Source organism: Thunnus thynnus, chromosome 15 (assembly GCF_963924715.1).
Source record: "Thunnus thynnus chromosome 15, fThuThy2.1, whole genome shotgun sequence".
In the NCBI taxonomy this organism is placed as follows: Eukaryota; Metazoa; Chordata; class Actinopteri; order Scombriformes; family Scombridae; genus Thunnus; species Thunnus thynnus.
The window spans coordinates 12,689,433-12,717,392 of record NC_089531.1 but is presented as its reverse complement, the minus strand read 5'-3'; the positions used below and the strand labels follow the sequence as shown (position 1 = coordinate 12,717,392).

General features: G+C 38.6%; 4 protein-coding genes across 7 annotated transcripts; 1 reads left to right on the top strand and 3 right to left on the bottom strand.

Moving 5' to 3' along the window:
* Positions 1 to 57: 57 nt before the first annotated feature.
* Positions 58 to 1,503, top strand: si:ch211-81a5.8 (uncharacterized protein LOC560648 homolog). Of its 2 annotated transcripts, none has more exons than XM_067612642.1 (3): positions 58 to 284; positions 617 to 701; positions 805 to 1,503. In XM_067612642.1, exons 1-3 carry the CDS (start codon positions 58 to 60, stop codon positions 958 to 960), a joined length of 468 nt encoding a protein of 155 aa, XP_067468743.1. In that variant the 3' UTR covers positions 961 to 1,503. The 2 variants fall into 2 exon arrangements, with proteins under 2 accessions (XP_067468743.1, XP_067468742.1); XM_067612641.1 differs by having other exon boundaries at positions 802 to 1,503.
* Positions 1,438 to 5,500, bottom strand: dnajc8 (DnaJ (Hsp40) homolog, subfamily C, member 8). Its single transcript, XM_067612640.1, has 9 exons — positions 5,390 to 5,500; positions 4,766 to 4,867; positions 3,257 to 3,313; positions 3,069 to 3,135; positions 2,778 to 2,872; positions 2,604 to 2,675; positions 2,285 to 2,376; positions 2,011 to 2,086; positions 1,438 to 1,899 (listed from the first exon to the last, which is right to left on the bottom strand). The coding sequence occupies exons 1-9, from the start codon at positions 5,459 to 5,461 to the stop codon at positions 1,780 to 1,782; spliced, it is 753 nt and encodes a 250-aa protein (XP_067468741.1). The 5' UTR covers positions 5,462 to 5,500; the 3' UTR covers positions 1,438 to 1,779.
* Positions 5,501 to 6,651: 1,151 nt separating this feature from the next.
* On the bottom strand, positions 6,652 to 14,873 carry LOC137198723 (heterogeneous nuclear ribonucleoprotein R). 3 transcript variants are annotated; one of them, XR_010931668.1, is made up of 15 exons: positions 14,462 to 14,872; positions 13,625 to 13,785; positions 13,400 to 13,518; positions 13,192 to 13,299; positions 12,973 to 13,086; positions 12,565 to 12,741; positions 12,236 to 12,371; positions 11,888 to 12,093; positions 11,648 to 11,797; positions 11,444 to 11,565; positions 10,809 to 11,347; positions 8,551 to 8,611; positions 7,504 to 7,564; positions 7,014 to 7,146; positions 6,652 to 6,800 (listed from the first exon to the last, which is right to left on the bottom strand). XR_010931668.1 is itself a non-coding variant. In XM_067612634.1 (12 exons), the coding sequence occupies exons 2-12, from the start codon at positions 13,779 to 13,781 to the stop codon at positions 8,577 to 8,579; spliced, it is 1,863 nt and encodes a 620-aa protein (XP_067468735.1). In that variant the 5' UTR covers positions 13,782 to 13,785; positions 14,462 to 14,873; the 3' UTR covers positions 7,872 to 8,576. The 3 variants fall into 3 exon arrangements, 2 of the variants coding, with proteins under 2 accessions (XP_067468735.1, XP_067468734.1); XM_067612634.1 differs by lacking the exons at positions 6,652 to 6,800; positions 7,014 to 7,146; positions 7,504 to 7,564 and having other exon boundaries at positions 7,872 to 8,611; positions 14,462 to 14,873; XM_067612633.1 differs by lacking the exons at positions 6,652 to 6,800; positions 7,014 to 7,146; positions 7,504 to 7,564; positions 8,551 to 8,611 and having other exon boundaries at positions 9,929 to 11,347; positions 14,462 to 14,787.
* A 249-nt stretch (positions 14,874 to 15,122) lies between these two features.
* atp5if1a (ATP synthase inhibitory factor subunit 1a) lies at positions 15,123 to 17,501 on the bottom strand. The gene is made up of 3 exons (XM_067612643.1): positions 17,240 to 17,501; positions 15,513 to 15,625; positions 15,123 to 15,428 (listed from the first exon to the last, which is right to left on the bottom strand). The coding sequence occupies exons 1-3, from the start codon at positions 17,309 to 17,311 to the stop codon at positions 15,287 to 15,289; spliced, it is 327 nt and encodes a 108-aa protein (XP_067468744.1). The 5' UTR covers positions 17,312 to 17,501; the 3' UTR covers positions 15,123 to 15,286.
* Positions 17,502 to 27,960: the final 10,459 nt, after the last annotated feature.

Genomic DNA, 27,960 nt, shown 5'->3' with positions numbered 1-27,960 from the left:
GAGGCAAAACATCAGTTTAAATCCTATATCGTGACACGACACGTGACAACTCTAGAAATGGATTCCCTCATGTCGCTGGGTGCTCCCCTGAAGCAGTTCACCAGCTGTGTGTCTGGAAAAAGCACCTCCGCCAAGAGAGGAGCCAAGAGGAGCCAGTCTGTCCGCAGAAGCAGCTTCACCCGCAGGAAAAGCATCAGCAGCAGGAGGAGAAGTCTTCCCTGCAACAGCCAGAAAGTACCGGACTCCTGGCTCAGAGCGTACCAGGCTGAACTGAAGAGAGAAAGGTAAGAGGGGCTAAAAAGTTCAGATTCATGGAGATAATCTGTTTATCGTAGTGATCAGCTCTAAAGCAGGCATTTTAGTCTCTCATGGTCATCCAAGGTTAAATGTTTAAACATTTGTTCAAAGCTGTAAATCATTTTTAAAGACCAGTCTTAAGATTTTTCTAACAGTAGATAATTGTAATATCGTTAAGTTTTCAGTTACTATGTTGGTGTCCAGCTGAGACTCTTGGCTAGACAAGACTTGGATTAATGTGGATGAGGATCTTCCTCACATGAATAAGCTGCTTGGCCATGTGCCGTGCCTCATGTTGCTCTCTGCTGTTTGCCAAAAGGAAACGACAGCAAGCTGTACTAGCCAAGAAGAACGCTGAACGGTCCACGAGAACCCATTTCAGGAGCCACCACTGCCTCCCACGGGTAAGTGAATAGTAAACATAAGTAAAAATGATCTTTTTTTTTTTTTAAAAAATTGTCAGTATCAAAATCCAACATTCTCCACCCTCTCCTCCACATTTAGCAGACCACCACTGCCAGGAAACCAGCAGCAGCAAAGGATGATTCCTTCTTCGGAGCCTTCCAGGGCCTCAGTCTGGACGGACTGATGGGAGGCACAAACGGATCTCCTGCTGTCTCTGCTCCTTCTGCTGCTGGAGGAGATCAGTGCAAAGTTATGTGAGACCCATCATTTAAGGACAAATCAGGCTGTGCTTGAGAGATTATCCCTCCAAGGAGACTTGACCAGAGACTTGCAGGTGAAAGTTGAACTTGAAAATGAAGCAGAGTTTCACACCTTGTTACCCAAGAAAAAGGTGAAGGTAAACCTGTTTGGATCAGTGTCTTTTATTTCCTTTTAGAAATGTTGATTTTATTTAGGAAAAACATTTCTTGTTCTTGACATTTGTTCTGCAGATTGGACACTTATCAGTCTTTGTACTGTTTCTATTTCTGTCTAATGGTCAGTTAAATGTGAACTGTCTTTAGTTCTACCTTCATATTTAAGAATCAGGTTATTAAGACACAAAATGCAAAACTGGCATTTATACTGTAGACTCAGTGCAAAACATCTGCAGCAGAAGATTCTGTGAGCTTGTGGCCCGTCCAGAAATATCTCTTGTGCACTAATCTGACAACATATCTACTTCACACTGTAAGGTAGGCTTGTTAACACCAAGCTTTATTTTGTATTTAAAAAATAAAGAACAAAAAGCAAAACCAATGACCAACCACTTTTTTTTTTTTTGGTCAGTTACATAACTGGAAGATGCATCATTTCTCTGACGTGAGGCAGGTATGATCTCAGGGTCCAGATCACGAATATGTACATTAGAAAACCAAGTACAAAACTACGTTGGTCAGGATGAAGAAGTTGCCGTACGACGTGTATCCTGATGACAGTGTGAGGACGACTACACCGCTGACTGCAGAGGACGAGGTGGGGGGATACACAAAACTGGGGGGGTGGGAGCTTTATCTACTGAAGTCCGATTTTACAGCATCATTCCCTCTGTTCCATCTTTACTTTGGGGGGCTTGAGGAAGGACCTGTTCTTTTTCTCTTTAGACTTCCCTTTGGCCTGGAAGTTCCTCCAACTGTCTACACGCCCATCTCTTGTTTCCTGAGGAATCATTTGTTAAAAAAAAAGGAAGGTATTTTACAGAGTGCCAAAAAAAGCCAACATGTTTTCCATTTATTATCAGAAACTATAAAAAATGAAGCAGGAACACACCTCAAAGTTTTTCTGCCATTCTCTCTCTCGCTTTGCTTTCTCTGCTGCCTCAATTTCTTCCTCTCTTGCCCTTTTCCTGAGGAAATAAAGGAGAAAAATGAATTAATTCATGACATTCTGGATGAAGTTTGGTGATAATAAAACTGATTCTGGATTGCAATCACAAAATAAATGATTTTCAGCCATAATTTAGTGGCAGGATAACATTTCTCAAGCTTTGAAGTTGAAAAAAAAACCTCTGGCACACACCATAAATATACTGTATGTCTTTTACCTTTCATGCATTTCTTTTGCTTCCCTTTCCTTCCTCTTGATTGCTAGCTCTGCAAACAACTTCATGGTCTGTTTGTACACTGCTTGCTTGAACTGGAAAAAGAAAGTGAAAAACGACAAATGTGCTACATTAACATACTGAAAACATGATTTCAGAAGGCAGACCTTTGGTTGATTTCACAACACTTTCAGTCGGGTGGTTCAATCATTTTAAAGCATTTTGATTGTCACTTCAAAATCCAGCTATGTTGAATAACAAAATCAGCCACCATTTAAAGAAATTATGACCGATTTTTTCTTCTTCTTCTTCTTTGACTTACCATTTCTGGGTCATCCTCCTCCACATCCAATGGCTTCCCTTCTTTCTTCAACTGTTTCTTTTTCTCTTTTACCTGTTGGGAGCACAGAATGTTACCAAATAAATACAAATCAAGAGAGCAGATTAACATGGAACAAAAAAAAACTTAAGGTAAGGGGATGTGGGGACCACTCACCATGTGCTCAATATATTCCTTTCCTGCATGAATCACATCTAAAGCTCTTTTCTTCTGTTCCGGATCCAGTAAGAGTTTGTATGCCTTGTCCACAGCTAAAACACATAAGATATACACATGGAATTAAACCTGTTTTGTTTACTGATGATGTGCATTAAGCAAGCACCTGGATGCATTATTTTACTGCTATATCACACATAACTTTATATGATTTGTGCACCATAAAACACAGCAGGTTCATGGATTTAACAATATATATATTATCAGGGAAGTAAAAATGAACATTTATACCTTCAAAGGCTTTCTGTGCTCTGTCTGCGTCATCCTGATTTTTGTCTGGATGGACCAAAATGGACAACTGCACAGTTAAAGAGACCAAAGATTAGGGAATTATAAAACAAACAAGACAGCATTGTACTATCAGACAAGTCATGTCTTCAAAGAAAAGTTCTTAGACGTCTGTGAGATGTTTTGCTTACCGCCCGAAATCTTTTCTTCAATTCATCATCTGTTGCATCTGGATCAATTTGCAGCACCTGAACATTTTAATGACAATTGTTAGGTTTAACCAAAATGTCAATATTAGATTACTAGTTTGCTGCTATTTTAATAATTGTTATGAGAGTTATGGTGACAGTATGTAAAAGAAACCACTGGTACTGAAACTGTGAGATTTTCTGATTAGTTTAGACATAAATTTAATTGCTATTTTACAGCATTTTACTAATTACTAATTGTTTTACATACTTTATAAGTAAAAAAGTAAAACATTTTTACAGATTTCCAGTGTATTGCTTGTTTTAAAAAAAAATCCATTTTAAGTCATTATAAATTAATACTCCAGTCATTTGTAATAGGCATCTAACATTCATTTAATATTTATGAAGTAAAGTATGACTTTTCAGGTATGTCTTAAAACAGTAAGGTACCCATATGAACACTGACAGAGGTTTTCCTGTAATCATTCCTCCTGTTCATCCTGGTTATTAAGAGATAACTTTCAATGTAAGTGTTGGGGGGCCAAAATCAACAATGTATCCGCACAGTCATTTTCTGCAAAAATGGATTTTAAAGTTTCTCTGAAGCTTATATAAGGCTTCAGCAGTCTGAGTTAGTCATATCAAGTGGATATCTGCCACATTTACAGTCTTTTTAGCATCAAACTCCTTCTTTGTGTCTCCTCAGATGTTGTTTCCCAGTTGAGCTGCGGTAGAAGTATAGTAACAAAAAGAGGGACTTTGGTACTAAAAAGATTGTAACGTTTAAAGATATCTACTTGATTTCACTCATTTAGAAGGTCAAACATCACCTGTTTGACCATCTGCCCTAAGGAAAGCGCTAAAGGTCCATCAAAGCGTGCACCACAAGATTAATGAACAGTTTTTATCCCAAAGCCATCACCACACTGAACTCTGCTCTGAAAGCACACACCCCATAGACAACTCTTACTCTACAATATCGTCACTAATTCTGTGCAATACTTTTATATTTTTTATACTATATTTATTGTGTACAATACTGATTTTTTTTATGCATATGTAGGCAAATGTGTATGTGTGTTTGGATTTGGAGGTGTGTCTGTCAGTGCATGTGAAATGAATAGGTTTATTCTTGGATATTGAGCTCCGCTCAGGCAGTGCACCTGAATTTCGTTGTATACATCAGTACAATGACAATAAAGGAATCCTAACATTGTAACTTAGACAGCTGAAGCTTCATATTAGCTTCAGATAAACTTTAAAACACATTTTGGCACAGGAGGAGGACTTAGGATTTTGGCCCCCATTACCTGCATTGTAAGTGCATTATGAGGGGATCTTCAACGGCCAGTATGAACAGGAGGAATGATTATAGAAAGAAAAACATGTTTCAATGTTCATTTGGGCATCCAACTGTTGTTTTAAGACACTTAAAAAATTGTGAACCCGTCCTTTAACTATAATAGACACATTGGTGTGGAAATGCTTGATAAATGTGTTCTTAATTACCTCAAAGGGGTTGAGATTAAAGTAGGATGCGCCAGGCCTGAGCAGTCTGTCAATCTGCTGCTTGGAGGTTAAGACGGAATCTCTCTTCTCAATCTGCTTCACCTGTCAAAAAGACATCAATGAAACCATCAAAATACAGCCAAACTTTCAATCTACATAAAATACAATTTGCGTTTTATTACAGTCAGCATTCAGGAGTGAAAGATGGTGAGTGAAATGTGATGAAACACTATTTAGCTGTGCATCTTTTCTTGGGTAAACATGTGTTTGGTGTGATTGGTCAACCGTACACTGCACTGCAGTTGATATAGAAGACTAACAGCACCCGTCTTAAGAATAATTAACCAGATGTACAAGTTTCAACGTGAGCTTAAATGACTTGTAATAGCTGAGAATAAGAAAATAAGAGTATAAACGCTGTTTTGTGGTGTCCTAACCACCGTAAAAGAATGAACGCTCGCAGAACATTTCAGCGAACGTTAGCTTCTGTCGTTACGTTAAGCTAATATCTGCGAGGCCTCACAGAAGATAAATATTAAGATCACTGATTAACTAACTTGAGCCGATGTACAGAGAGCGACTAACACATTGAAAACACATGAATTCAATTGCGCTTCGTCGTACCTCCGTGTAAAAGCTCTGAAATAATTCATCTGAGACATTCTGAGAGGAAGGCTCTCCCCCGGCAGCCGCCATCTTCACTCTGGTTTACATGTGACGTACGATATCACGTGACCATACAACTAAATACAGCGTTACCCTGGATTTGTGAAACTCTCACGAGATTTGTACGCGTTGTCTTAATTGTGCGCGTTGTACAAAAATAATTATGTTTTATGATGTGACAACGCTATGGTTAAGGTCTGGTTAGGTTTAGGCACAAAAAACACTTTGTAAGGGTTAAGGAAAGATCATGGTTTGGGTTCAAATTGTCACTATCGCGAGATCGTTCGTGGATCTGGGGTTACCGTCTAGACACGACCTTAAATTAATAAAAAACCCGCTCATTTTATTGATCAGTTTAGTTTTCTAGTATGTGCTCCATGTATTACAAACATATATCGTTATGAAATGATTTACGTGAATACGATACAATAGACCGGAACTGAAATTAATACATGGGCACGATTGTGTAAGGATGGCTATAAATACTCGTTCGCACACCTAAAATATAAATGTATCTATAATGAAGGCGGCATGTGAAACCCACTTTATAAAAAGGAGACGACACATTTATTTATTCCCTCAATTTAAAAATATTGCACGCTTCTTTATTTTGAACATCCTGCTCATTATCTATACTATTATGTTCTATATCTATTCATTTTAGCCCTTCTATGTGGCTGAGTAGAGATGGCCAATAAAAAAAGAGGACCTTTTTTTTTTTTTTTTTTTAAACTTACTTACATAATGTTACCAGAGTTTAAAGGCTTGCAACTTCCTCCTTCTCCAATTTGATGCAGTCCTATAAACCCTGTGCCTCCACACAAAGTTTTACCTTTGATTGAGGAAGAAAGGGGCGAGTACAATGAACAGGACTGGCACAGGTAGGACACTGGCAGGTTACAGTCATCCACCCATTCTGTTTACATGCCCACCCTCATTTCAATCTGTTTGACTGGTGAAATGTACAATAAGAAAGCAGTTTATTAGTTGTTGTCAGAAGAAACCATTACTGAACTTGTGAGCTCCATGATGGTGCACAAAATTCAGAATGACTTCCAAAGAGGCCACACAAGTATTGTGTTGTCATGTTACCAATAACTTGAGCAAAAAAAATGCTATGTTTGTAAAATGCTGTAACGTATGTAAGTAAATTATTGCTATCATGTTAATATGAAAAATAGTTAAAAAAAAATATATAAATATGCATACACAAACACACATTTACTTGCATAATGAAATGTATTGAGTGAGAAACAGATAATTTCCCTTTACAGTAATTTTTAATTTCTTTAATCTGGATAAGGAAGAAGCTGTCTGCTGGATGAACTCTGGGTCATGACATGTCCATCAGCTGTATCCTCCTGCGCTTCTGCAGTGGGCACAAAGACATTAAACATTAGAATATAGGCAATGTTGTAAATGCATTATCATCTGATGAATTTAGGTTATGCTCCTTTTGGTGAGTTAGTCACTGAAGATGGAAAAGTCAATCAAAAAAACATCAATGTGACGTGACAGGAAGATAAAATTAGTAAATACTACAATACCAGTGTAACTGCTCTACTCCACAATTACTTTTTACCTCGTCCTTCTGCTGGAAGATGGTGCCCATGAGTCCTGGACTTCAGTGTTGTACAGTGGTTCATTCTGAGGGATCTGAGACTCTGTGACAGCCCTGGCTTGCACCTTGTGGAGAACAGTCTCCTGACTCAGAACTAGAGAAGAGCCACACAGACAAGAGCATATTAACAAATCTAGATTGATCACTTTGTAAGCATCAACATGATTTATCAACCCCCAACAAAATGACCAGCAACCCTGACTTTATTGTCTTTTAATATAATGCAATGTAGAGAGTTTATTCAATAAAAGATACACATTTGTCAATGTGTGACTTGCTGCCCAGTAAAATTCTGAAAAGCCAACTTACAGAACGTACTAGCTTTAAAAAGTAAATAGGTGAATTAAGAGATGACTAGGACATCAAACATGTCTTAAAGTATGACAAATGTTTAAAAATACAAACATATAGAGACTTTCTGAGCATTAGTTCACATAATGAACAATCTTACCAATCAGTCCTTTCCATTTGTGTGAACTCATTCACATGGATCAGGGCAGCTCCTTTACTGCCTGGTGACAAGAGGCAACATATAAAGACACAGTTCTGATATGAGAAGCTGTTTAAAAAGGACACTCCAGCACTGGATGGCACTTTAATTCAAACCAAAATCTGTATGTCAATTGATAAAAGCAGTCTGCTGTAATGCTGTGGTCCCTACATCAGTGTCTTACCTGTGTAATACAAATAGTGCGGCCCACCTACTGCCATCTTGTGGTGTTAAACAGTAAAGACATGAGTATGAGGCACATCCATTGTTCCAACATGAGCCAATTTTAGCAACATATAATCCAGCGACCCCACTGTAATATGAGTGAATTTGAAAAGCGGCTCCTCTAGTTAATATGGGTGCATGAATTAACACCTTTCCAGCTCGGAAAACGACCAATAAATGCAGCGTCGTGTAAAGGAACAATGGACCACTAGTGCTTGTGTGTATATGCTACCTCTAGCGGCATAGGAGGGGAAATATCCACCGCCTTCCCGCCCCCTCCCCCCTTTTCACAGAGAGTGTGTGTGTGTGTATATGTGTGTAGAGACAGCTGAGGTGATTGTGGTGCAGTAAGCCAAGACTGGCAACAGGTGTTTGCAGGGTTTTGGTGTTTATAGCGCTTACCAAATCCTTGACTGCCTGCCTTCTGGCAGTTTAATCCAGTCTAAAGAAGCAGCCATTTGGCTCTCATAAAATATGCATTTGTTTTGAGGGAAATACACACTATATCTGCAAAGAAAATATGCTCTCTACACCCCAAAAACCTCTGTGTGAAAAAAGACAAAAAAATTTTTCCAATTCTTGAGTCCACTGCAGTGATTTATATACTTCATTGCCTGGGAAAAAAAGCGCCAACTGAATTTAAAAACTAAAATCTTGAATCGTAGTGCAGTATATTAGTAAGGAAACAATAAAAAGAATTCAGTATAATTATGGCTAGTGTTTCTCCAGTGATTACAATTAGCTACAGGAGAAGAGACAGTACTCTGTGCAAGGCTAGCTCACCCTTGAGTACCGTTCAGGTGAGTTCCTCATTCTAGTGGTGCCGCTCTCAATGCTTCTCCACCTAGGCAGGTTGGAATAAGAGGACAGACACATGAAACAAAATACAATGATACCATGGTATCAAAAGGCAGATGCTACAAACATGTTGCTACACAAAACCATTCTGACAGATGGATCAATTGCAAAGGAAACATGTTGTGAATTTGAAGAATTTTAACCCTTTGGATGGTCAGATCCTTGGTGTCTTCAAAAAGGAGAGAAAAGATGGCGGAGAAGATGTGCAGATTTTGGAAATAAAAAAAGGAATTGGAGACAAACTCAGCAGACAAGTAACAAAGATTTTGACCTTTGGCACAAATCCATTAAAAGTCAAATATGTTGCTCTAACTGTTAGAACGGTGTCAGTATCAGGACCATACAAGTGCAACTCACATCTCACCATTATCAAAGATTGTCCTTGTCTATAAAGTTTGTGTGAAAAAATGTACATGGTGTACAGAATGCTTCAGTAAATATCAGCCTCCATTTCTGTAAAAGAGGTGTGAAAAAACACCCTTCACACTTAGGTTGCAAGGCATAGGTAATCTACCCCCGTGAAAAATATGCAGACGTTAACTTTAACTTTATTTACTGCATTGACTCTACAACATCCCATAGAAATCACACACAAATGTCAAATCTCTTAACCATTTTTATGCTTTAGCACAAGAAATAATATTCATAGGCTGCATCCCATTTGGCAAAATATTTCTCTGGTTGGCTCTGATCAGACCTGCTATGAAACATTGTGAGGCTGTATGTCTTGTGACAAAAAAAGCCATAACTGGAGTAATACCTTAAGCAAAAATTTTAGTAAAAGTGCAGTGATCATCCAAGTAATTATCACAGGGATAAATTACCTATGTCAAGCATTCGATGTTTAACTTCCACTTCTCATCATAAATGGTAGAGAACAGCAGTTAGTGAGGGTGGGCTGAGGTTCACTAAAGCACATACTGTACATCGATGCACACAAGTTTTTAAAGACAGGCGCAATCTCGGGTAATTGCAAGCAAATTACACAGTTTGGTCCTTTTATAGCTGTTGGTATGACTGATATTCACTACATGAATTCAGGAGTGCAGCAAATGACTGTAGTCTCATGATCGCTGAAAAATAAAGGGTTAAAATCCTGTTTAAATCACTTTATCACCCATAAAACCTTTCAGGTTCTCTTGTCCCGTTGTCTGATTGCACAATTTCAGTCTTTTGATTATCCTTTGAAGCAAAAAAATTTGACTTGGAAAAGATGATCTTCATCCCAATGTGAGAATTGAGGTAAAAAAAATTAAATCAAATACTGAATGACAACACTGAATTTGAGTATCTGACAATTGACTGATGCTCAGCTGAGTTTTATTGAAACGGAACAAACGTAAAAGTTATAAATACAAAGAACATCAGAGAACAAACTGCTATGGCTCTTAAGGTAAGCCAAACCAAATTCTATTGGGCAAGTTCAAAGAAAACATAGGAAGTTATGGTATCAGTTTAAAAAAAACACAATTTGTCTAACTCTAGAAACGCTAGGCATACACTTTGAACATTACAAAACTTTGATTTCTTCCTTCCTGTGGATTCTTTTCTCCACCATTGCAAAAAATGAAAAAGTATGAAGCTCTAACCATATGCATTTATTTACAAGCAAGTCCCTAAGCAACTATGAGAAACCACAAATAAAGGGAGTACAAGAAGGGGAGGGAAGGAAAGGGGCATGGACAAAAACTTCCTGCAAGGCAATATCATTATTTAATGTCCTCTCAGACTTTTGAGAATGAATGTCCACTTTTTGTAAATGTTCATTGTTGGCTTTAAAATAATCAGGAACAAAAAGTAACAATAAAAGTGTTTTGTGTGTTTTTTTTAAAGACACATGTCCAAATGTAACCGTAGGAGTAAGAAATGATTCACCACAACGGTTACCTTCACTTCTTCAGCCAAAAGGCTTTCCAGCCAATCATCTCGAGCCAATTCTGGGGTCTGTCCATTTTTTTTTATGAGATATATACAGTTTTTTTTTTTTTTTTGATGAGGGATGATGAATAAAAAGTTAATCAAAAATTGTGGCCAATCTCCTGTTTTTTTTTTTTCATTTTTATTGTTGTTTTTCTCTTTTTTTGTTGTCACTTTGCCAAATACCTTTTGGTGCATCTACTTCCACTGCTGCCCATAAGAATCCTGTGAAAACTCCATGGTGTCATTACTGTAACCATAGTTACCGGAATAGTCGGCCCCTTGCTGCAGGGGCTGCTGGGCGATGGGCTGGGACCCCCAGTTCTGTTGGTTGTTGGTCTGGCGGCGCTTGGAGTCAGGCTGGTTAAACACATCTGCCTTCCTCTTTCCACCGACGTTTCCCCCGCGATTGCCCCTGGCCCCACGAGGACCACGGCCCCTCTGTGGCTGGAAAGGGGCTCCCCGCCCTCCTCTGCCACCCCTCGGACCACCGAGGGGTGGCCCTCTTTGGGCATAGCCCCCCCGGCCTCGTGCCGGTGGCGCTCCACGAGCCCTGGGTGGAGGAGGCCCCCCCCTGCTGGGACGAGTACCACGGCCCCTCATGCTGTACACATCTTCGTAGCCGTAGTAAGGGTCTTCATAGCCACCACGGTAGTCATGATAGTCGTAGCCATAGTAGTCATCATAATAGTCTTCATATCCATAGTAATCTGGTGGATAGGCATAGCCTCCTCGGCCACCACGACCCCTGCCTCGGCCTGGAGGTGGCATACGTGGAGGTGGGTAGTAGTAGTAGTCATCATACCTACAGAGGGAAGGATAACGTTACATTTATTTAATTCCTTATTTGAGAATAAGTCAGGTGGGTGACTAGTCACATGTCTCTGCCCCTCAGCCTCACCCTGCATTCCTGGTGGTCTGCCGAGCTGCTTGGCGCTCTTTCCTCTTCTTGTCTGGGGGTTTTGCCAGGACGATCTCAATTTCCTCCCCTCCAAGCTCCTTCCCGTTCATCTCATCCATAGCCTAAAATTAAACAATCCATTACTACGAATTCATAGAATCATCAGACATGCAAAATACCTTGTCCAAAGCATGAAAAACCCACCTTTACAGCAGCATCCCTTTCTTCAAAATGCACAAAAGCGTAGTCTTTCAGTTTCTTCACTCGCTCCAGCTTTCCAAACTGAGAGAATGTCTTTTCAAGAAGCTCTTCAGTAACTGCTGTGGCCAGCTTCCTTACAAAGAGCACCTTAACCTATGTAGGCAAAGAACAGAACGTAGAGAGTCGCAGAACACGAGTGTTGTGTTTTGAAGAACAAAAGAACAAAACATGAGACTCTCTAACCTTGGCCATAACCTCGGGGTCTGGTTCGGCGACTGGGTCGGCCCACTCTACAGTCACTGGATTCCCCCACACCTTGACCTTCCCACTCATTAAGCGACGGCGGGCCTGTGCTGCCGATTTGTGGTCCTCATACTCCAAGAAACAGAAGCCACGGTTCTTCTTCTTGTCATCTGGCTGGTGGTACAATATCACCTCTTGAAGACCCTCTATAAGACAAAACAATAACTTCTTTAATGTCATGTAACAGCAAAGGCTCTATCCCCTGTTACAACTTTCATTCTTCATGATGAAGGATTTGTTTTACAGAGTATTCTAACAGAAATTTACTGCTGCGATTTTGAAACTGACCTGTAACTTTGCCAAAGTCTTCCAATATACTTTCTCTGGTCTTGTTCTTTGGAATCGATCCAACAAACAGACGATTGTTTGCAACAGATATACACACTCCCAAGTACTTGCCAGGGCGGATTTCATGGTTATCACACTAAAAAATAAAACACAAATGTCAACAACGGTGTTGAATAGATTGTAAATGAACAGCAAAAAATTTACCAACTCAAGTTTAAATTCTTTTAAATGTCTTTAAAATAATACTCAAATTTTTGCATATTTGAGTATTTCCACAATTATTATAATTATGGATTTATGTTTTTCCAGTACACTGCCATACTACTTACAAGCTTCACGGCCTTTTGTGCATCGTCCTTATTGCAGTATGTGATAAAGGCGTAACCTCTATTCTGACCAGAAAGAGGGTCCATCATTAACCTGAGGTCCCAGATGGGACCAGCACCTTCGAAGAGCGGCACTAGCTCATCTTCATACAAATCCCTGGGGATTTTTCCAACAAACACCTATGAACAAGAATGAAACAGGTGGACAAGTGTAAGGATTTGTGAATCACATTATACAGTATAATGTTTAGGATCCTTTATGAATATTACTGCAGCACAGACTTAATACTTCTCACCCAGTTAAACACTTTAGAAATTTGACAATCATGATAGACAGGTTTCTAACATGTCAAGTTTGACCTAACCTTTTTCTAACAAATGAAACCCAACACATCTATTGTTCATATTTACCTCAGTCCCAATCCCTGGTTGTGTTCCTTTGAACACATCCTCAGGTGGGGGGCCCCCATATTTCCTCTGCCCTGTAGTGACATCCAGAGTGTATCCTGTTCGCTCCAACAGAGCCTGGCAAACACAAAAACACAAAACATTAACTGCACTGCATGTGTGTGTTATGACATTTGTACTGACCTACTTTACAGCAAAACTTAATCACACAACTTTGTTTACCTTTATTTTCGCCTCATCTGGGCCCTTGGTAGACTCTTGTACTTTACTTCCTTGCTTTTCTCTCTGCCTGTAAGTCTTCATGACTCCACAAAGGAAAGCGCTTTTATTCTACATTAAAAAAAAGAGAGAGAGAGACCATCGTTTACAAGAATGTAGATCAACATAAAACTCATCTTAAAGACAAAGGAGGATCCATTCATGTGCTTACCTGTACATGGGACAGGTCGCTCTCTTTGAATTGCTGCAGCACAGTAAGCGCCCCCTCCTCATTGAACTCCCGAAGTGCATCAATGGCCCTCTCATCCAGGTCAACATATGCCACCAAACCTACAGTTTCAACAGATGGTCACTTTTAGTCTCAACTACAGTAAACAACACTGTTTGTAAACATATCTCACAGCAAGTCACAGTCATTTCCAGCCCAATCGCTCACCTGTCTGGAAGATGTTATCTAGACTTTCAGCAACTTTCTGGGGAAGCCCGGCATCAATGAGCGTCTGGTAGTTCTCTGTGTGTGTTGTTGTCACATCCATGGGCTCTTCTTCCTCCTTTGCCGGGGCAGAACTACCGTTCACCTCAGCGGCAGCCATTCTCCTGTAACACATCAGTACAAACTCAGGTTTACTTCATTTCAAGTCAGGACTGATGATAAACAAATACAGTGATTCCTGGATACCAAACGAATTTGTTTCAATGAAGACAATCATCTGATATCATTATATATACACAGAACGACATTGTTTACAAATGGATGGGTGTTGTGGTGAGACTTTTAGTCAGGAGTCTATGCAACTTTTCAACCATTACTTCAATTTTAAGTATGACACAAGGCAATTCTGAAGACCGTAACATCAATCTGCTGGGGGCTGCATTAGCTACAAATACTGTTTGATGAATTAAATCGACGTGAAAACGTTCAGCTATTACACGGTAACATAACCCGGTCACTTAAACAAACCACCGACAGTCACCGTCCCGCCCCCTTCACATGCAGCTTGCTATCTAGCGAGGTGAACACCTTTCATTTTCATATTTACACGTGCTTACTGGTTGATTTCTGTACTCAATAATATGCACATTACAATCTTAAGAGCGTAACAGATCTCCAAAAAAAATCTTTCAATCTTGAGCAAACAGTAACGCTGGTTTGCTTGCGGGCTAAGCTAACGAGCTTATAGGTAACGTTATGAAGGCCGCGCCGTGCAGAAAGACACCTTTTACAAATCAAACACTCCGTACAAGGTGCAAACAGATAGTTAGCGAAACTTACCAGTCTATTTCAGGAAACTAACAGTGGCGTGTGTAAAAATGTAAAACGATTAACGTGTCAGACGTACAAAAAACGGCTATTATGAAGAATACGTTTGAGTCTAACCCACGAGACAAATTTCCAGACAGCTACGGTCTCGTCGTCGACTCGCCCGAACAACGCCACCGCTCAGCAACCATCGCGAGATCTGAGCGAGAAAACGCGCAGTGGGGGCGGGTGTGTTCGTTTTCCTACCCAAGGAGTCAAGCGTCCTCATATGGCCCTACCGAAACCCACAAACGGTTTAAGGTCCACCCTTACTTTACAGAGAAGTGAAAGAAAATGTGTGATGTTTCATTAACAAAGCTTAACTAGATACTAAAATCCCGGTTAACCGGTTGCTCTATTCAACTTGAGCAACCCGCTAACAGTTAGCGGGCAGCGCTCCAAATGAAAACGAGCGCTTCATCATTAACTATCCGACAATGGCGCTTGAACTTTGACTGACATGACTTTTACCCAATGAAATTCACTTTTCTGTACATATTACATACAGGTCAAGCCTAATTTTTCTTACAACCACAGTTATTCAAGGCACAATCAATAACTGATATTTTGACAATAAAGAAAGAGAGGAGTATGCAAATGAGTCACACTTGTGTCGAAAAGCATCCACAAAATCTAAGTGAAAAAAGTAAGCACTTTATTGGTACTTTTTATATTCATGATGTCTCATACAGGACCTGCCCTGAGCAGCAAGTAAATCAATCAATATCTGATAATCATTGACTTGACAATAAGATGGCCGGACTCCCAGGAAGAGAAATGACAACAGGTTTCCCAGCTTCAGTCGTCATGTTTGAGCTTCCTGATTTTTCCCTTATGGCGGTCGATTTCCTTCTGAAGGCGCTCAATCTCCTTTTTGTGGTGATCAATCTCCTCTTCATGATGCTTCTTCAGTGCTTCCATCTGCTCCTTCTCCTTCTGCCTACAAAGTGAAAAAGGGGAACTGTGTAAACACCTTGTGGGAAACTGAGTATGCAGGCATGCAGTGTAAAGGGATGTGTCTCACCTAAAGTACCGCTCCTCCTCTGCTACTTGTCGCTTTCCAAATGCACCTCCTGCCTCCCTCACAGAGCCTCCTCCGCCTCCACCTTTCCCTGCTCCCTTTCCCAACTCGCCAAGCTGGAATAAGCAGATAATACATTTATCGTAACAATGTCAGTTTGGTCAAAGGAATTGTATCTGAATAGCACATTTGGACAGACTCTCTTGGGTTTGTAAAGTAAAAATACACTTTAAACTTTTCATAACTTTTATCCATGTAACAAATTCACAAGTAAATATAAAATACAATGTGTAAAATATGACAATGAATCAATATTTTACTTGTTTTTTATCTGCTGGCATTCCAAAAATGTTGGACAGATGTTTCTTTGTTACTTTAAAGTTGCTTTGGTGAAGTGATTCATTCCTCTGAATGTTTTTCTCTGCTAACACTAACAGAAGAACAATTTCTGATTGTCTAAAACATATTAAACCTATTTGTTATGGGGATGTCACAACCATAAGTCAAACAATGTTCCTGACCCCAACCTTTTTCAAGTCAGACTTTATTAAAAGGACAGGTTCACTATTTTTCCAAGTCTGTCTTAAAACAACAGTCAGGTGCCCAAATGAACACTGAAAGAGGTTTTCCTCACTGTAATCATTCCTCCTGTTCATACTGGCTGTTAAAAGATCCCCTTAAAATGTGCTTTCAATGTAAGCGATGGGGGCAAAAATCCACAGTGTGTCCACACAGTCATTTTGAACAAAAATGCACTTAAAAGTTTATTTGAAACTTATATGAGGCTTCAGCAGTCTGAGTTAGTCACATCAAGTGGATATCTGACACATTTACAGTCTTTTTAGCATCAAATTCCCTCTTTGTGTTTCCTCAGACAGTGTTTCCCTGTTGAGCTGCGGTGGAAGTATAGTAACAAAAAGGGGGACTTTGGCACTAAAAAGACTGAAAGATATCTACTTGATCTACTCATTTGGACAGCAGGAGCTTCATATTAGCTTCAGATAAACTTTTTAAATACATTTTGCACAGAAGGAGGCTTGTGGATTTTGTCCCCCATTACTTACATTGTAAGTACATTATGAAGGGATCTTCTGATGGCCAGTATGACCATGAGGAATGATTATGGCAAGAAAAACCTGTTTCTGAGTTCGTTTGGGTGCCTAACTGTCTGTTTAAGACAGACTCACAGCTCATGGGAGGCCCATAGAGCAATAAAATACAATACCAAAGATAAATAAATGCACAATCTTAGATAAAAACAAGTACACGACAGAAAGTAAAGCACAAAAAATGCAATTCTTCTGCAAGACGTTGTGAAGCTGCAAATTGTGCGTGGACTATTGATATTCTCCTGCTCTACACTGTTCAATAACGTTTTTAAAATATATCCATATGTCACTGTGTCATTAGGTCATTACATAACGCCAGTGCACCCAGTAGTAGAGGAGCGTCATACTTTACATTGGATGATTGCATGTTTAACTTTACATTGGAGCCATTAGCAATACGCTGCATACTTAAGATGAACACATCCGCATTTGAAAGCTTGCCATATTTGAAGTGATCTATGAAAGCACGTACACTGAGGTGATCACTAGCTGACAATACAAGTTAGCCACTAGCCTAGCGTCATGAGGCTTCGCTCAAACATCTCTGATATACTAGCAGATTGTTTGCAAGCTAATGCTAACATTAAACACATCACCTGTCAGCAGTCCAGCACAGTTTACCTGATCAGATGCCATTCTAATCTGAGAGGCGATGCATCCTCTGAGGTTGGATCTCAAAAGAAACCTTGACATTATCCTTATGTTTTTGATATTATGTTCAACTGCAACAGAGCAGAGCAAACTTTAGTTTTTCTACCCAGGAAGTGCGCTTGCGTCGGGATTTCAAGCCAAAACAGTTCGTTTTAGGTGAGCTACGCCTTGCCTGTAAAGTTGAGGGCGGCGGCAGCAAGGGCGGTGACAAAAAGCTGCAATAAAGTCGGACAGTCTCCAGCAGCCTTTGAGGAACATACAGGAAGCGATATTTTTTTCCTAGGATGGCGAAGTCACGACCCGCCCCACTCTGCTTCTGATTGGCTTGCCCTGCCCAAATCTAACCAATCCAACCAAGAAGGCAACAATTACTAGCCAATCAGAGGCAGAGTAGGGCGGGTCGTGACTTTGCCATCCTAGGAAAAAAAATTGGCATACAGCAAGTCATAGAAATGATTCCTGTTAGATCTGATCATGAATTAATAAAATGCTATCAGATCAATCTAGCTTGTGTTCACTCAGTCACTGTTTTAACGGTGTCTTTACAATCATACTAAACGTGAAGCGCTTCTATAACACGTCATGTTGTTGACATGAACCAATCAGCTCCTTGATCAGGCGACAGCCAGATGTTTCCCATCATGCCCTTGATCCTGCAGTCGCTGGAGAGCATGGACACTTACAAGCACTTACAACTACTGCTACCATGGTTTTGTTTTGTTTTTGTTTCTTTTTAATTTATTGAACAAACTGCACATGTCACATATTTTGACAATAAGAATAACCACAGTTATAAAATTCAAACATTCAAACATGCCAGGGGGTTAGGTTAAACATAATAAAAAGGGGAAAAAAGAAGAAGAAAACCTTTAAGGCACAATTTGTAATTGTATAGACTATTTAAGAATCACAGCACATATACAGTCAGCGCACAACTCATCGTTGGAAACCAAGCATCTTTTGTCTTATCCAGTCCAAAGTGCAAAGTCCAGGCGTTAGTCCAAAAGACTAGCTCCTTCAGAACACTGGAGAAAATCAGTGAGATTCATTGGGATACAAACTGTGCTCAGAGCAGCCGAGATCACATTTCATTTACATACATACTTTACAGTTAACACATGCCTTTACAGTTTTTATGGCTTTTTATTGGAATAATATTTAATAGTTTTTATGTACTGTTCAAAATCTTTGTAAAAAACAGTAAAGAGGGACTTTTGGTTCATAAACTTACACTTATGTATATAGAGTTTGGCTAGAATAATCAATAGATTTATGATATATGCCTTTTCCTCAAATTTCCTGTCAGGGGCAAAGAAACTGAATATAAATTGCTCATAAAATAATGCAAAATCTTTGTATAAGATGTCAGTAACACATTTGGAACCATCTTTCCATAATTTCACTGACAAAGCTGGGGTACAGTTTCTGGATGAGCTGAGCAAAAGGAACAATTTATATTTAGATCATCCTTAATTTTCTTGAGAAAATACTTTGCAGAGTAAAACTTGTGTATCATTTTAAAGGAAAGGTATCTGTGAGGCAATGACCAAACTTTTATCCAAGGAATATTCTTAGCAAAGTTACTCAATATACAATATGTGATGACATCAGGCTTTGTGACAGACTCACTCTGAATCAGAGAGTGATTAGCTTTGTTACAGGATTGTGACAAACACATTTTCCCGAGAGGAATGTCAACAGGATTAACCAAACATCTGCTTGATAAAAAACTCTTGCACAAAATTACAGAACCAATAGGAATAGCCCCAATTATCAGAGCAAATTCCTTAAATGTGACAGGAATATTGAAATGAAAAATGAATTCATCGTTCATAAGATGACCTTCCGGCGTAATGGGCTCACTCACCAAGAAGATGTTTCTGTCAAACCAATTCTTTAGAAAAATACAATCATTTTTATATAAAATATCACCATTGTTCCAGATATAATAATGTTGTGGTGAGAAATTGTGCTTGTAAATTAAATTCAACACCTATAAAGCCTGTTGTGAAAATCTGACAGTTTAACTGGTATTTTATTTATTTTATAATTGCATGCCAATGGGAAGGGGAGTCCACATGGAGGAGTCATTTTTTAAAAAGTGCTTTTATGAGTTAATCTTAAACACGTTATTCAAGGTGGAGAAGTCCAAAAGGTCAAGACCACCATCTAAGGTAGCTTTTGAAAATACATCAATAGTTTTGATCGGAGGCTTTAACTGCAGAGTATTTTTCAAGAATAAAGCTGTATCATCTGCCAGCTGGGTTAAAATATAATATTTCAATAGAGTTATTTGATTTTATATAGTGACAAAAAACTTGCACAACAATGAGGATGAAGTAAATAGAGACTGGACAACCTTGCCGTATGCCTCTTTCTAGACAGAATCTTTGAGAAGTACCATCACTTAATTTCATTGAACTGTTTCCATTTCCATAGAGAGGTTTTCATTGCATTACAGAAGTATGTTCCAAATTTAAGACAATAAAAAATGAAGGGGTGCTCAACTGTGTCAAAAGCTTTGTAAAAATCAAGAAAAAGTATAAAACTATTCTCAGTAATCAGTTCAGAATAATCAATACGATCAAAAAACAATCTTATGTTATTGGAAGTATGTCTAATACTCATAAATCCAGATTGATTTTCATCTATAATTGAGTCTAGAACACTTTAAAATCTCTTGGCAAATATAACAGCAACAATTTATAATCATTATTGAGTAAACTAATGGGCTTCCAGTTGTCGACTGTAAGCAAATATTTTTTCTGGTTTAGGTATTAGACAAATATCACCCTGTGTAGTGCTGGTAGGAAGTGTAGATTTTGCAATGCTCTCTGAAAATACTTCCAAAAGGAATAGCACTAGCAACTCAGAAAAAAGCTCATAAAATTCAGAGGTGATTTCATAATTTCCAGGTGACTTATTACTTTTTTAGATTATTTATGGCATCTATAACTCATTCTATAGTAACTGAAGAATCACACATGAACTTTTCCTCCTGGCTAATTGAATTTACACAGTCCAAATAATTAGAAAATGTTGCCAAAAAATGCATTATAAAGGGATCTTCTGATGGCCAGTATAAACAGGATGAATGATTACAGCAAGAAAAATCCATTTCAATGTTTATTTGGGCACCTGAATGTTGTTTTAAGAAACACTTGAACAATTGTTAACCTGTCCTTTACTGATTAAACCAGTTGTTCCCAAACTTTTTGGCTTGTAGCACCTTACAAAAAATCAGTGTTGTGCTTCCTTGTCATGTTTTAGATATCTATGAGTTGTTTGCAGTTCCACCAAACAGACATTACCCCTCACATAGTTTCCAATAAATAACAGTTTGAAGCCCAAAGAGGTAAAACTCTCCAATATTTTACTAAAATGCTAAGATTAAAGAATCAAAAAAAAAAAAAAAATAGAATCCAAATTCATGTAGCAGAACTTTTTTCTTCTTTCTTATAAAGCAGTTAAAGCTCCACCTCCACCAGCTACAGCAATAAAAAAGCTGCTTATGCATTAACAGTTAAATCTGTGTAATATATCACTCACAACTGGATTTTCTGCAAATTGAACACTTTTACTTTAGTACTTTAAGGATAAACTTCTATACTTTTACTTAAGTGGGATTTTAAATGCAGGACTTTTACTTGTAATTAATTTACATGATACTTTTACTTAAGTAGAGGATCTGAGTGCTTCTTCCACCACTGGATTTGTCAACCAATGCCAACAAGTTAAGCCTAATGACATATTAATCCTTATACTGTTCAGATCAAATTTGACCCATTTTAACATTTGAGAGCAGTAGAAACACCCTAAACATCGTTCTTTCATCCCGAAATGTCATAACCTTTCATAATGTGACCCAGAATATATAAAAAATATAAATATTTCAACTTTTTAATTTTTTTTTCATGCAGCTGATACACATTTTGTACATAGAGAGTGCTCTGGGTTAAATTTGATCTGTATTTATTAAAAAATTCAAAAGTCACCATTCAAAATATTGTTACATACAATAACATTCATTGAAATCATTATGGCTGTTATGTTCTCCTATTTTATACAACACAGGACCATAACATTGTGATTGTGAATGTTTTTTACTCCATAAACAAGTAAAACCTAAAAACATCTCAGCTCTCTAGAAGTTGAATTAAGGCTTAATCACATGAATTCATATTTATGAATGAAAAATAGATTTGTGGTTCAGAAGTTTAGTACACGGTTTAATTATGAGAGGATACAGTGAAGGGTCAGATTATGAAGAGTATGTAAGGGTTAAACAAAACACAGATTTGATGAAATTCCTTTTGCAATTTGGTTAATTCTCCCGTCTAAATCACTTTTCTTTGAAATAACTGCAACATTTAAACCCAAGTACATGTTCATTCATTATTCATTTTCATTATGGGAGGCTTAATCCTTCATATATTATGAATTGCTCCTCCATGGACATATTTCACATTTTTACATGTTCAGCTGCTGTGCAATGACTAAAAGACTTAATAAAGGGTTGAAAAGGGACCAAAAGCTTCCACAAGAATTACTTTGAACTGGAATTAATTGATTGTGTGCTGATTGATCATTGTTTCCATTTCCCTGATTAGCACCAAATCACATAGTTCTTTCCAGGAAACTTCTAGGAAATTATAAGGAAATCAAGCACCTAATAAATAAAGCATTACTCACTTTTAATTCTTGTTGCTACATTACCAAACACGGAATATTCAGTACAATGAAAGACAGTTTATGATGTTTTTGCTACTATATTCTGTGGTTCCTCCACAGAATGAAGTTGAACTGAAGCTCCATTCAATTTGTAACACATAAATCTAGAGAATAGACATTCATTAATTCTTCCACTGTTTCAACCAATGAATCCTGTTAGAGATCACTGGAGGCTCGAGCCTTGAAACACACAGACACGCAAAGAAGGACAGATAAGTGGAACACTATGCAACAGACGGAAAACAAACTTACATAGACTTTCACAGATCTGTAAACTTGTCTTATGCAGTCATAGAGAAGATTACTCAAATTTATAATATATAAAATGCTGATAGATTTTCCCTCCTTTGTGTTCAGTCATTTTTATCAAGTGATCATTCCAGAAGCTACACAAGCCCCTGATTTCATGTTCATATTGTGTCTACAGACTGTGCAGCAATCTGGACTGAGTCTCCCTGTGATGTGGTCCTATTACACAAAAAGACAAGACCCAGTGCTCATCTCTGAAGTGCTGGATGAGGCACCCTGTAGCACAAAGGAAACCTTTGCACAGTATATGAGGCTGTGGGTGTTTAGTACAAATGAGTCATAATGGATTCCCATTGATGAGGAGCCCTCCCTGCCAGACAATACTCAACCTAGCACAGTGTCGTATGAGCTCACTGTCCCTGACACTCTTTCATCGTCTGAATCCTGCAGAGTTGATGGTCAATGAGCAAGTGTAGGCGTGGTGCCGCGGTAATGACGCATTGCATCCTGTCAAACTGTTTAGAGAAGGAAAGTATTAAGGCTTGAGGTGATTGTGCAACAGAATAAGAGAACAGGGTCAATGAAAAACTACTTGGGCAGTTTCCCCATGAATTGCTTTCCCACTTCAGATTTTAGAAGCTCCACTTTTAAACCTTTCTCATGTCAGCAAGAGGAAACTGCAAGACTGAGGTAGTAACATCCTTGCAACAAATGGTGGCAGTATGCTCTCACGCAGATGGAGAGGATCTGCTATGCGTTGCAATGAATACTGAACACTATTCATATAACATTCATATAAAACAATTCTTCCTTCCCTTATAATGGACAACAACACGTGCTGCTCTCACTTTATATCAAAAGAAAATGAATTTAATCTGAAACACACAAACAATATCGCTATGCAATAAGCATTATTGAACAGAAAGCTTCAATATTCAGAGGCAACTGATTCTGATGCATTCGTCACATAACTCGACTGTGAAAACTGTAAGAATGAATGAATTGATAACTTGGAAAAATAGCTGATAAATCCTTCAAAAGATGGATTATAAGTCCCTAAATTGATGGACACGTGTATAACTTCCAAATGAATACCTTTGCTTGTAATATCCCTGAGGAAATTGTAAATCATGGCTGAATTTCACCGGAAGTAATTTTTGTTTTGTTAGGGAGAAAGCATCAGCTACCGCACTGAAGAAAACTGAACTTGGAGGGCTAATTTTGTGTGTGGCCGTGCGTGTTTTGTGCACGTTGTTCCATGGTCATGTACGGACTTCCGGTCCACAGGATACAAAGCAGCCAGTTACCTGGATCCTTTCAGAGCTGCTCACCTCGCCGGCTCAAGTGTTGCCATAGGAAATAGTATCCTGGCAACAGCACTAACCTGAGCAAAGACAAAGTAAGGTCATGCAGACAACAAGATGTGGCACAATGTTTCTGTATGAACAATCTATTTTCATAACCTCTGCTCGCAAGGACATTCATTATAATTTTGACGTAATATCCTTTCAGCATTTTTGCATTAGCACTTCATACATGACATTGAATGTGAACTCACATTTGCACAGCTCCATCTAACAGCCTTTTTTGTGCAGCGTTACATGTTTGAATATCATGCATAGTGCTTATAATTTGCCCCCTTCTACCAATGCACTATCGATAATTGCACAAAATAGCACTCCCATCTGAAATTCATTCATACCTTTGGGGAAAGGCATATTGATATACGCCTCAGGTGTAATTGAACCTTTTGTTAAGGATGTCAGCATACTGTCATACCACTGAGGTAATAGCATTGTGTTTGCATGGGGTCATGTTAGTATAAGGTATTGAAATGTGGAATACATTTGTTTCCTAGAAACCCTATCTTGTGGTGCACATTCATGAAATATGCAGTAAATGGAAATTCACCTGCATTTGAATTTCAATGCAGGAAACTGTAAGCTGTATGATATTTTGTAAGTAAAAACTCTGATCGGCACGTTAAAAGTATCTAGACTTCTTGGTTCCTTGACGTGTGTTCAGCTCATCTATTTCTCACACTCTGCTGGTGCTAAAACTCCTCGTTGCTAATAGCCCTCATGAGCTGCCTGGATGTTGCCGTTGTTGCCATGGTGACCACCAGGAGTGATAAAGGGGTCCAGATTCTTTGTGTTCGGAACATACAAGGTCTTTTGGCCAAGGAGCTGCAGCAGACGTTATATGTCAGATTCACGGGCAGCTTGGCAATAATTAAAGGGGGATTGACTCATTTAGCAAACTGACTGCAACGTGAAGGATGCGTCCAAAAACAGCCAATCAGTTCTTTTGAGACAGTAGGTGCCTCACTTTTTTTCCTCAGTCCAACCTAGCAGCACAAGCTCAAAATGCTCTCTCAAAGTACTGTTGTCGCATCCACTAACTGCTGCATTACAATGTAAAGGGTTTGATAATTTGCCATTTTTTTATGATCACAATAATGACACACATACGTACGAAAAATTACATCTGCTCTTCAAAATGCCTGTTTCCCATGTTGTTCCGCAATAATTCCAATGAACTGGCGACTGCTTGCAGCCCTGCCATTGACTCATTCACTTGTGGCCACATCAAGCCTCTTTCTAGGTTCCAGCTGATTTTTATTGTACAAAATGTCCTTTTCACCTCAACATTACAGCCCTCTGCATTCCATCAGTACCAAAGCTGGTCATTAACCTCTCCAAGTCCAGTCAACCCCTGGGGTTTGTAAGCGGTCTGAACGTACAACAAGTGGTAATACTCTCCAGGAAACCACTCTCAAGAGACTGCTGTCATTTAGGTATGACGCACAAACACAGCTGTAATCCACCATATCTGGCTTTTTGTCATTCAGAGGTAAGGGAGCCACACAGTGGGGGGGGGCGACGACTCTTTTTTGTTGCACAGAAATCCTTTTTCAACCCCAATCAGGAGGGAAAGTGCAAGAACGATAGAAGGTGTGTGTGAGACACAGAGATAGGGTTTGTATAGATATATGTAAGCACTTATTTCAGGACAATGAGAGACCACAATATCAACCTCAATCCCCATCGTTGCTCCTGCTCCTTGTGCCGATTTCCTGAGTGGTGTGTGATTGCTTTAAATATGTATTGACATTCAAGAGAAATTCTGCTGTCAGGAGCAGACAAGCCAGAGGTTTAAGCATCTTGGAGTCTTGCTTGGGGATCTGTCATGCTCTGTAAGACAAGAGCATAATTTGAGCTGAAGGACATGCTGTGCCACAGCTGAAAACAATGGATGTAGCTAATCTTCACAGCTGAACTTTTGTTTCCCGGTAATGACCCAGTTTTATAACAAACACAGCAAGATGCAATACCTTTAGCTGCTACCATGTAGTCAGTTTTTGTTAAGACTGTCAGAAAGGAGCAAAAATGGCTATTTCGGGGATAACTAACATTTTTAAATATTTATATTGTAAATATAAAACCCATGTTCTGAATTAAAGACATATAGTACAAAGGAATTCAATACACCAACACCACAAAAATTGCTATGGATTTGAATGGGAACTTCTCAGACACAATCGCAACAAAAACTGAGCATTATAAGCTTCAGAAATGTAATATTTATTCCAACAGCTAAGATAATTCTGGAGCTTTCAATCATATCACATAATCTTCATTAGCTGATGGAGTTTGCCAAGATGTCATGAAACTATAAATGTTCAATTTTCCACTTTTCTAAATCCTAAGAAAACGGTTTAATATCTTCAATTCTATGACAACTGTAGTATTATCAAAGGCTACAGAATAGTTACTAAATGGACGTTATGTTGGGACAGTTTTCTCAACTGCTGCTTTCAAGGTCAAAAATGAACGTTGAATCTCAGCTTTATTGTTTGTATTTGAACCCCCTGTGCAGGATGCTGCTTTTATTGTGTCCATTTCTTTTATATATGATTATAACTGAGATAAAATTACATCACATTACATTATATAGCAGTGTGCAGACATGAAGCTGATGTTTAATTTGACTGATTTAGCATGAGTGAGCAGGTAGAACTTGTGAAGAATATGTTGACAGGATGCAGGGATTTATAAGTTTGAATCCATGAATTAATCTTTTTGAATTTTTTTTTATCTCTCACATCACTTCGTCTTTCCAGAGTCTCAGACAAAATTTTTGCCTCACGATGTCATACAATTGACAGCATGCTGATAGCAGCATCAATAATAGTTTCATGCATAGACAGTCTTTTACTTCCACTTCTCTCCTCAGCCTTTTCTTTTCTCTATGTGCTCTGCAGAGAGCTTTTGCAGCAGCATCACTGACAAATTCAAGGATAATATGCACGGTTTTATAGATCCATTGACATTGAGCTCAAGTAGGTACTAATTAACACGTAAATGTTTTATTATTCTAAATAAAATCAATTAGAATTCAAGAATGGTATTTAGTTATTATACTACATTAGCTACAAAGGTCATAGCTTTTTCTTGCCTCACCACAAGGAGGTCAGAGCACATTGTTGGCTGCAGAACAGCACTAGTGGAAGTGGAAGAGATCATTTGATGGAGTATATTGAAGAACCAGCATGTTAATTTGTTGCATATTTCTTGACAATATATTTCATGAAGTACTTTTGGGGTATAATCCTTCAGATTGATACAAATAAGTATACGTCTTACAAAATTTAGAACATAAAAATATATATCAGTTTGGAAATCAAGATATACAGTAAATGAAACAGAATTTAAAAATATATTAAAATTCTTAAAATTATATTAATTAGTTGAGTTTTCCACCCATCACATCCCAGGCTGTTAACAAGGTTAAAAAAAAACTCTTACACAAAATCAGTTTAATAAAACTTGATCTCTGTCATTGTATTAAAATTTTCTCAAAATTAAAATATTAACTTCAAGAGATGAAGACACTCCAGAGTTAATCTCACTGCTGCTTCACCCTTAATAATGATAATAATTTCATGTACTGCTGACAGTTATTACCAAGACATGACTTGCTGTTAGAAATGAACAGCATCTTCTCTTCTCTGTGTTTTTTCACTCTTTGGCAGTTTAAAGACCTTCTCTTCCTCGCCCATCTTGGGGATTAGCATCTGCTGTTTCTATAGCAACAGCCTTCAATTAAGAGACAGTGAGGACCTCGCTGTTACTGCCAGCGAGGTGCTAATTGATACTGGATTTCACATTGGGAGGAGTTGGGGGTTGAGATGAGAATTAGAAGTTGTGTGTGTCTGCGTGTGTGTGTGTGTGTGTGTGTATTGTTAGGTGGGGGGTGGTCAGACATCGACGGCATAAGGAGAGAGAGGCTTTATCCATATAGATATCAGTATACATGCAATGGGCTAGGCTTCTTTATAGCTGCATACAAACTGACTATCAGGTGTTGCTACCTGCATGTTTAGGTGCAGTTGTATTATCTTGAAGAAGCAGGGTGCAGACAGAAGTTTGTGTCATTTAACATTCATGTTTTTGTTTAATGTGAACATCTATTATAACATTTAAACATGTGGATTTGCACACATGAGATAAGTCTTGCACTTCTCCCCTTTATGACTATTTTTGAGTCAATTTTCAATGAGTCAAATCTGTCTTCTTGCTTGCTGATGGCAACTATCTGCAGGTCCTGAGATGAAAGAAATAAAAATAACAAGGGGCCACAGTGACCCATATAGTATATTTTAGGAGTCACATTTGCAAATGCTGCGAAATCGGCTCCGACATTAGCTC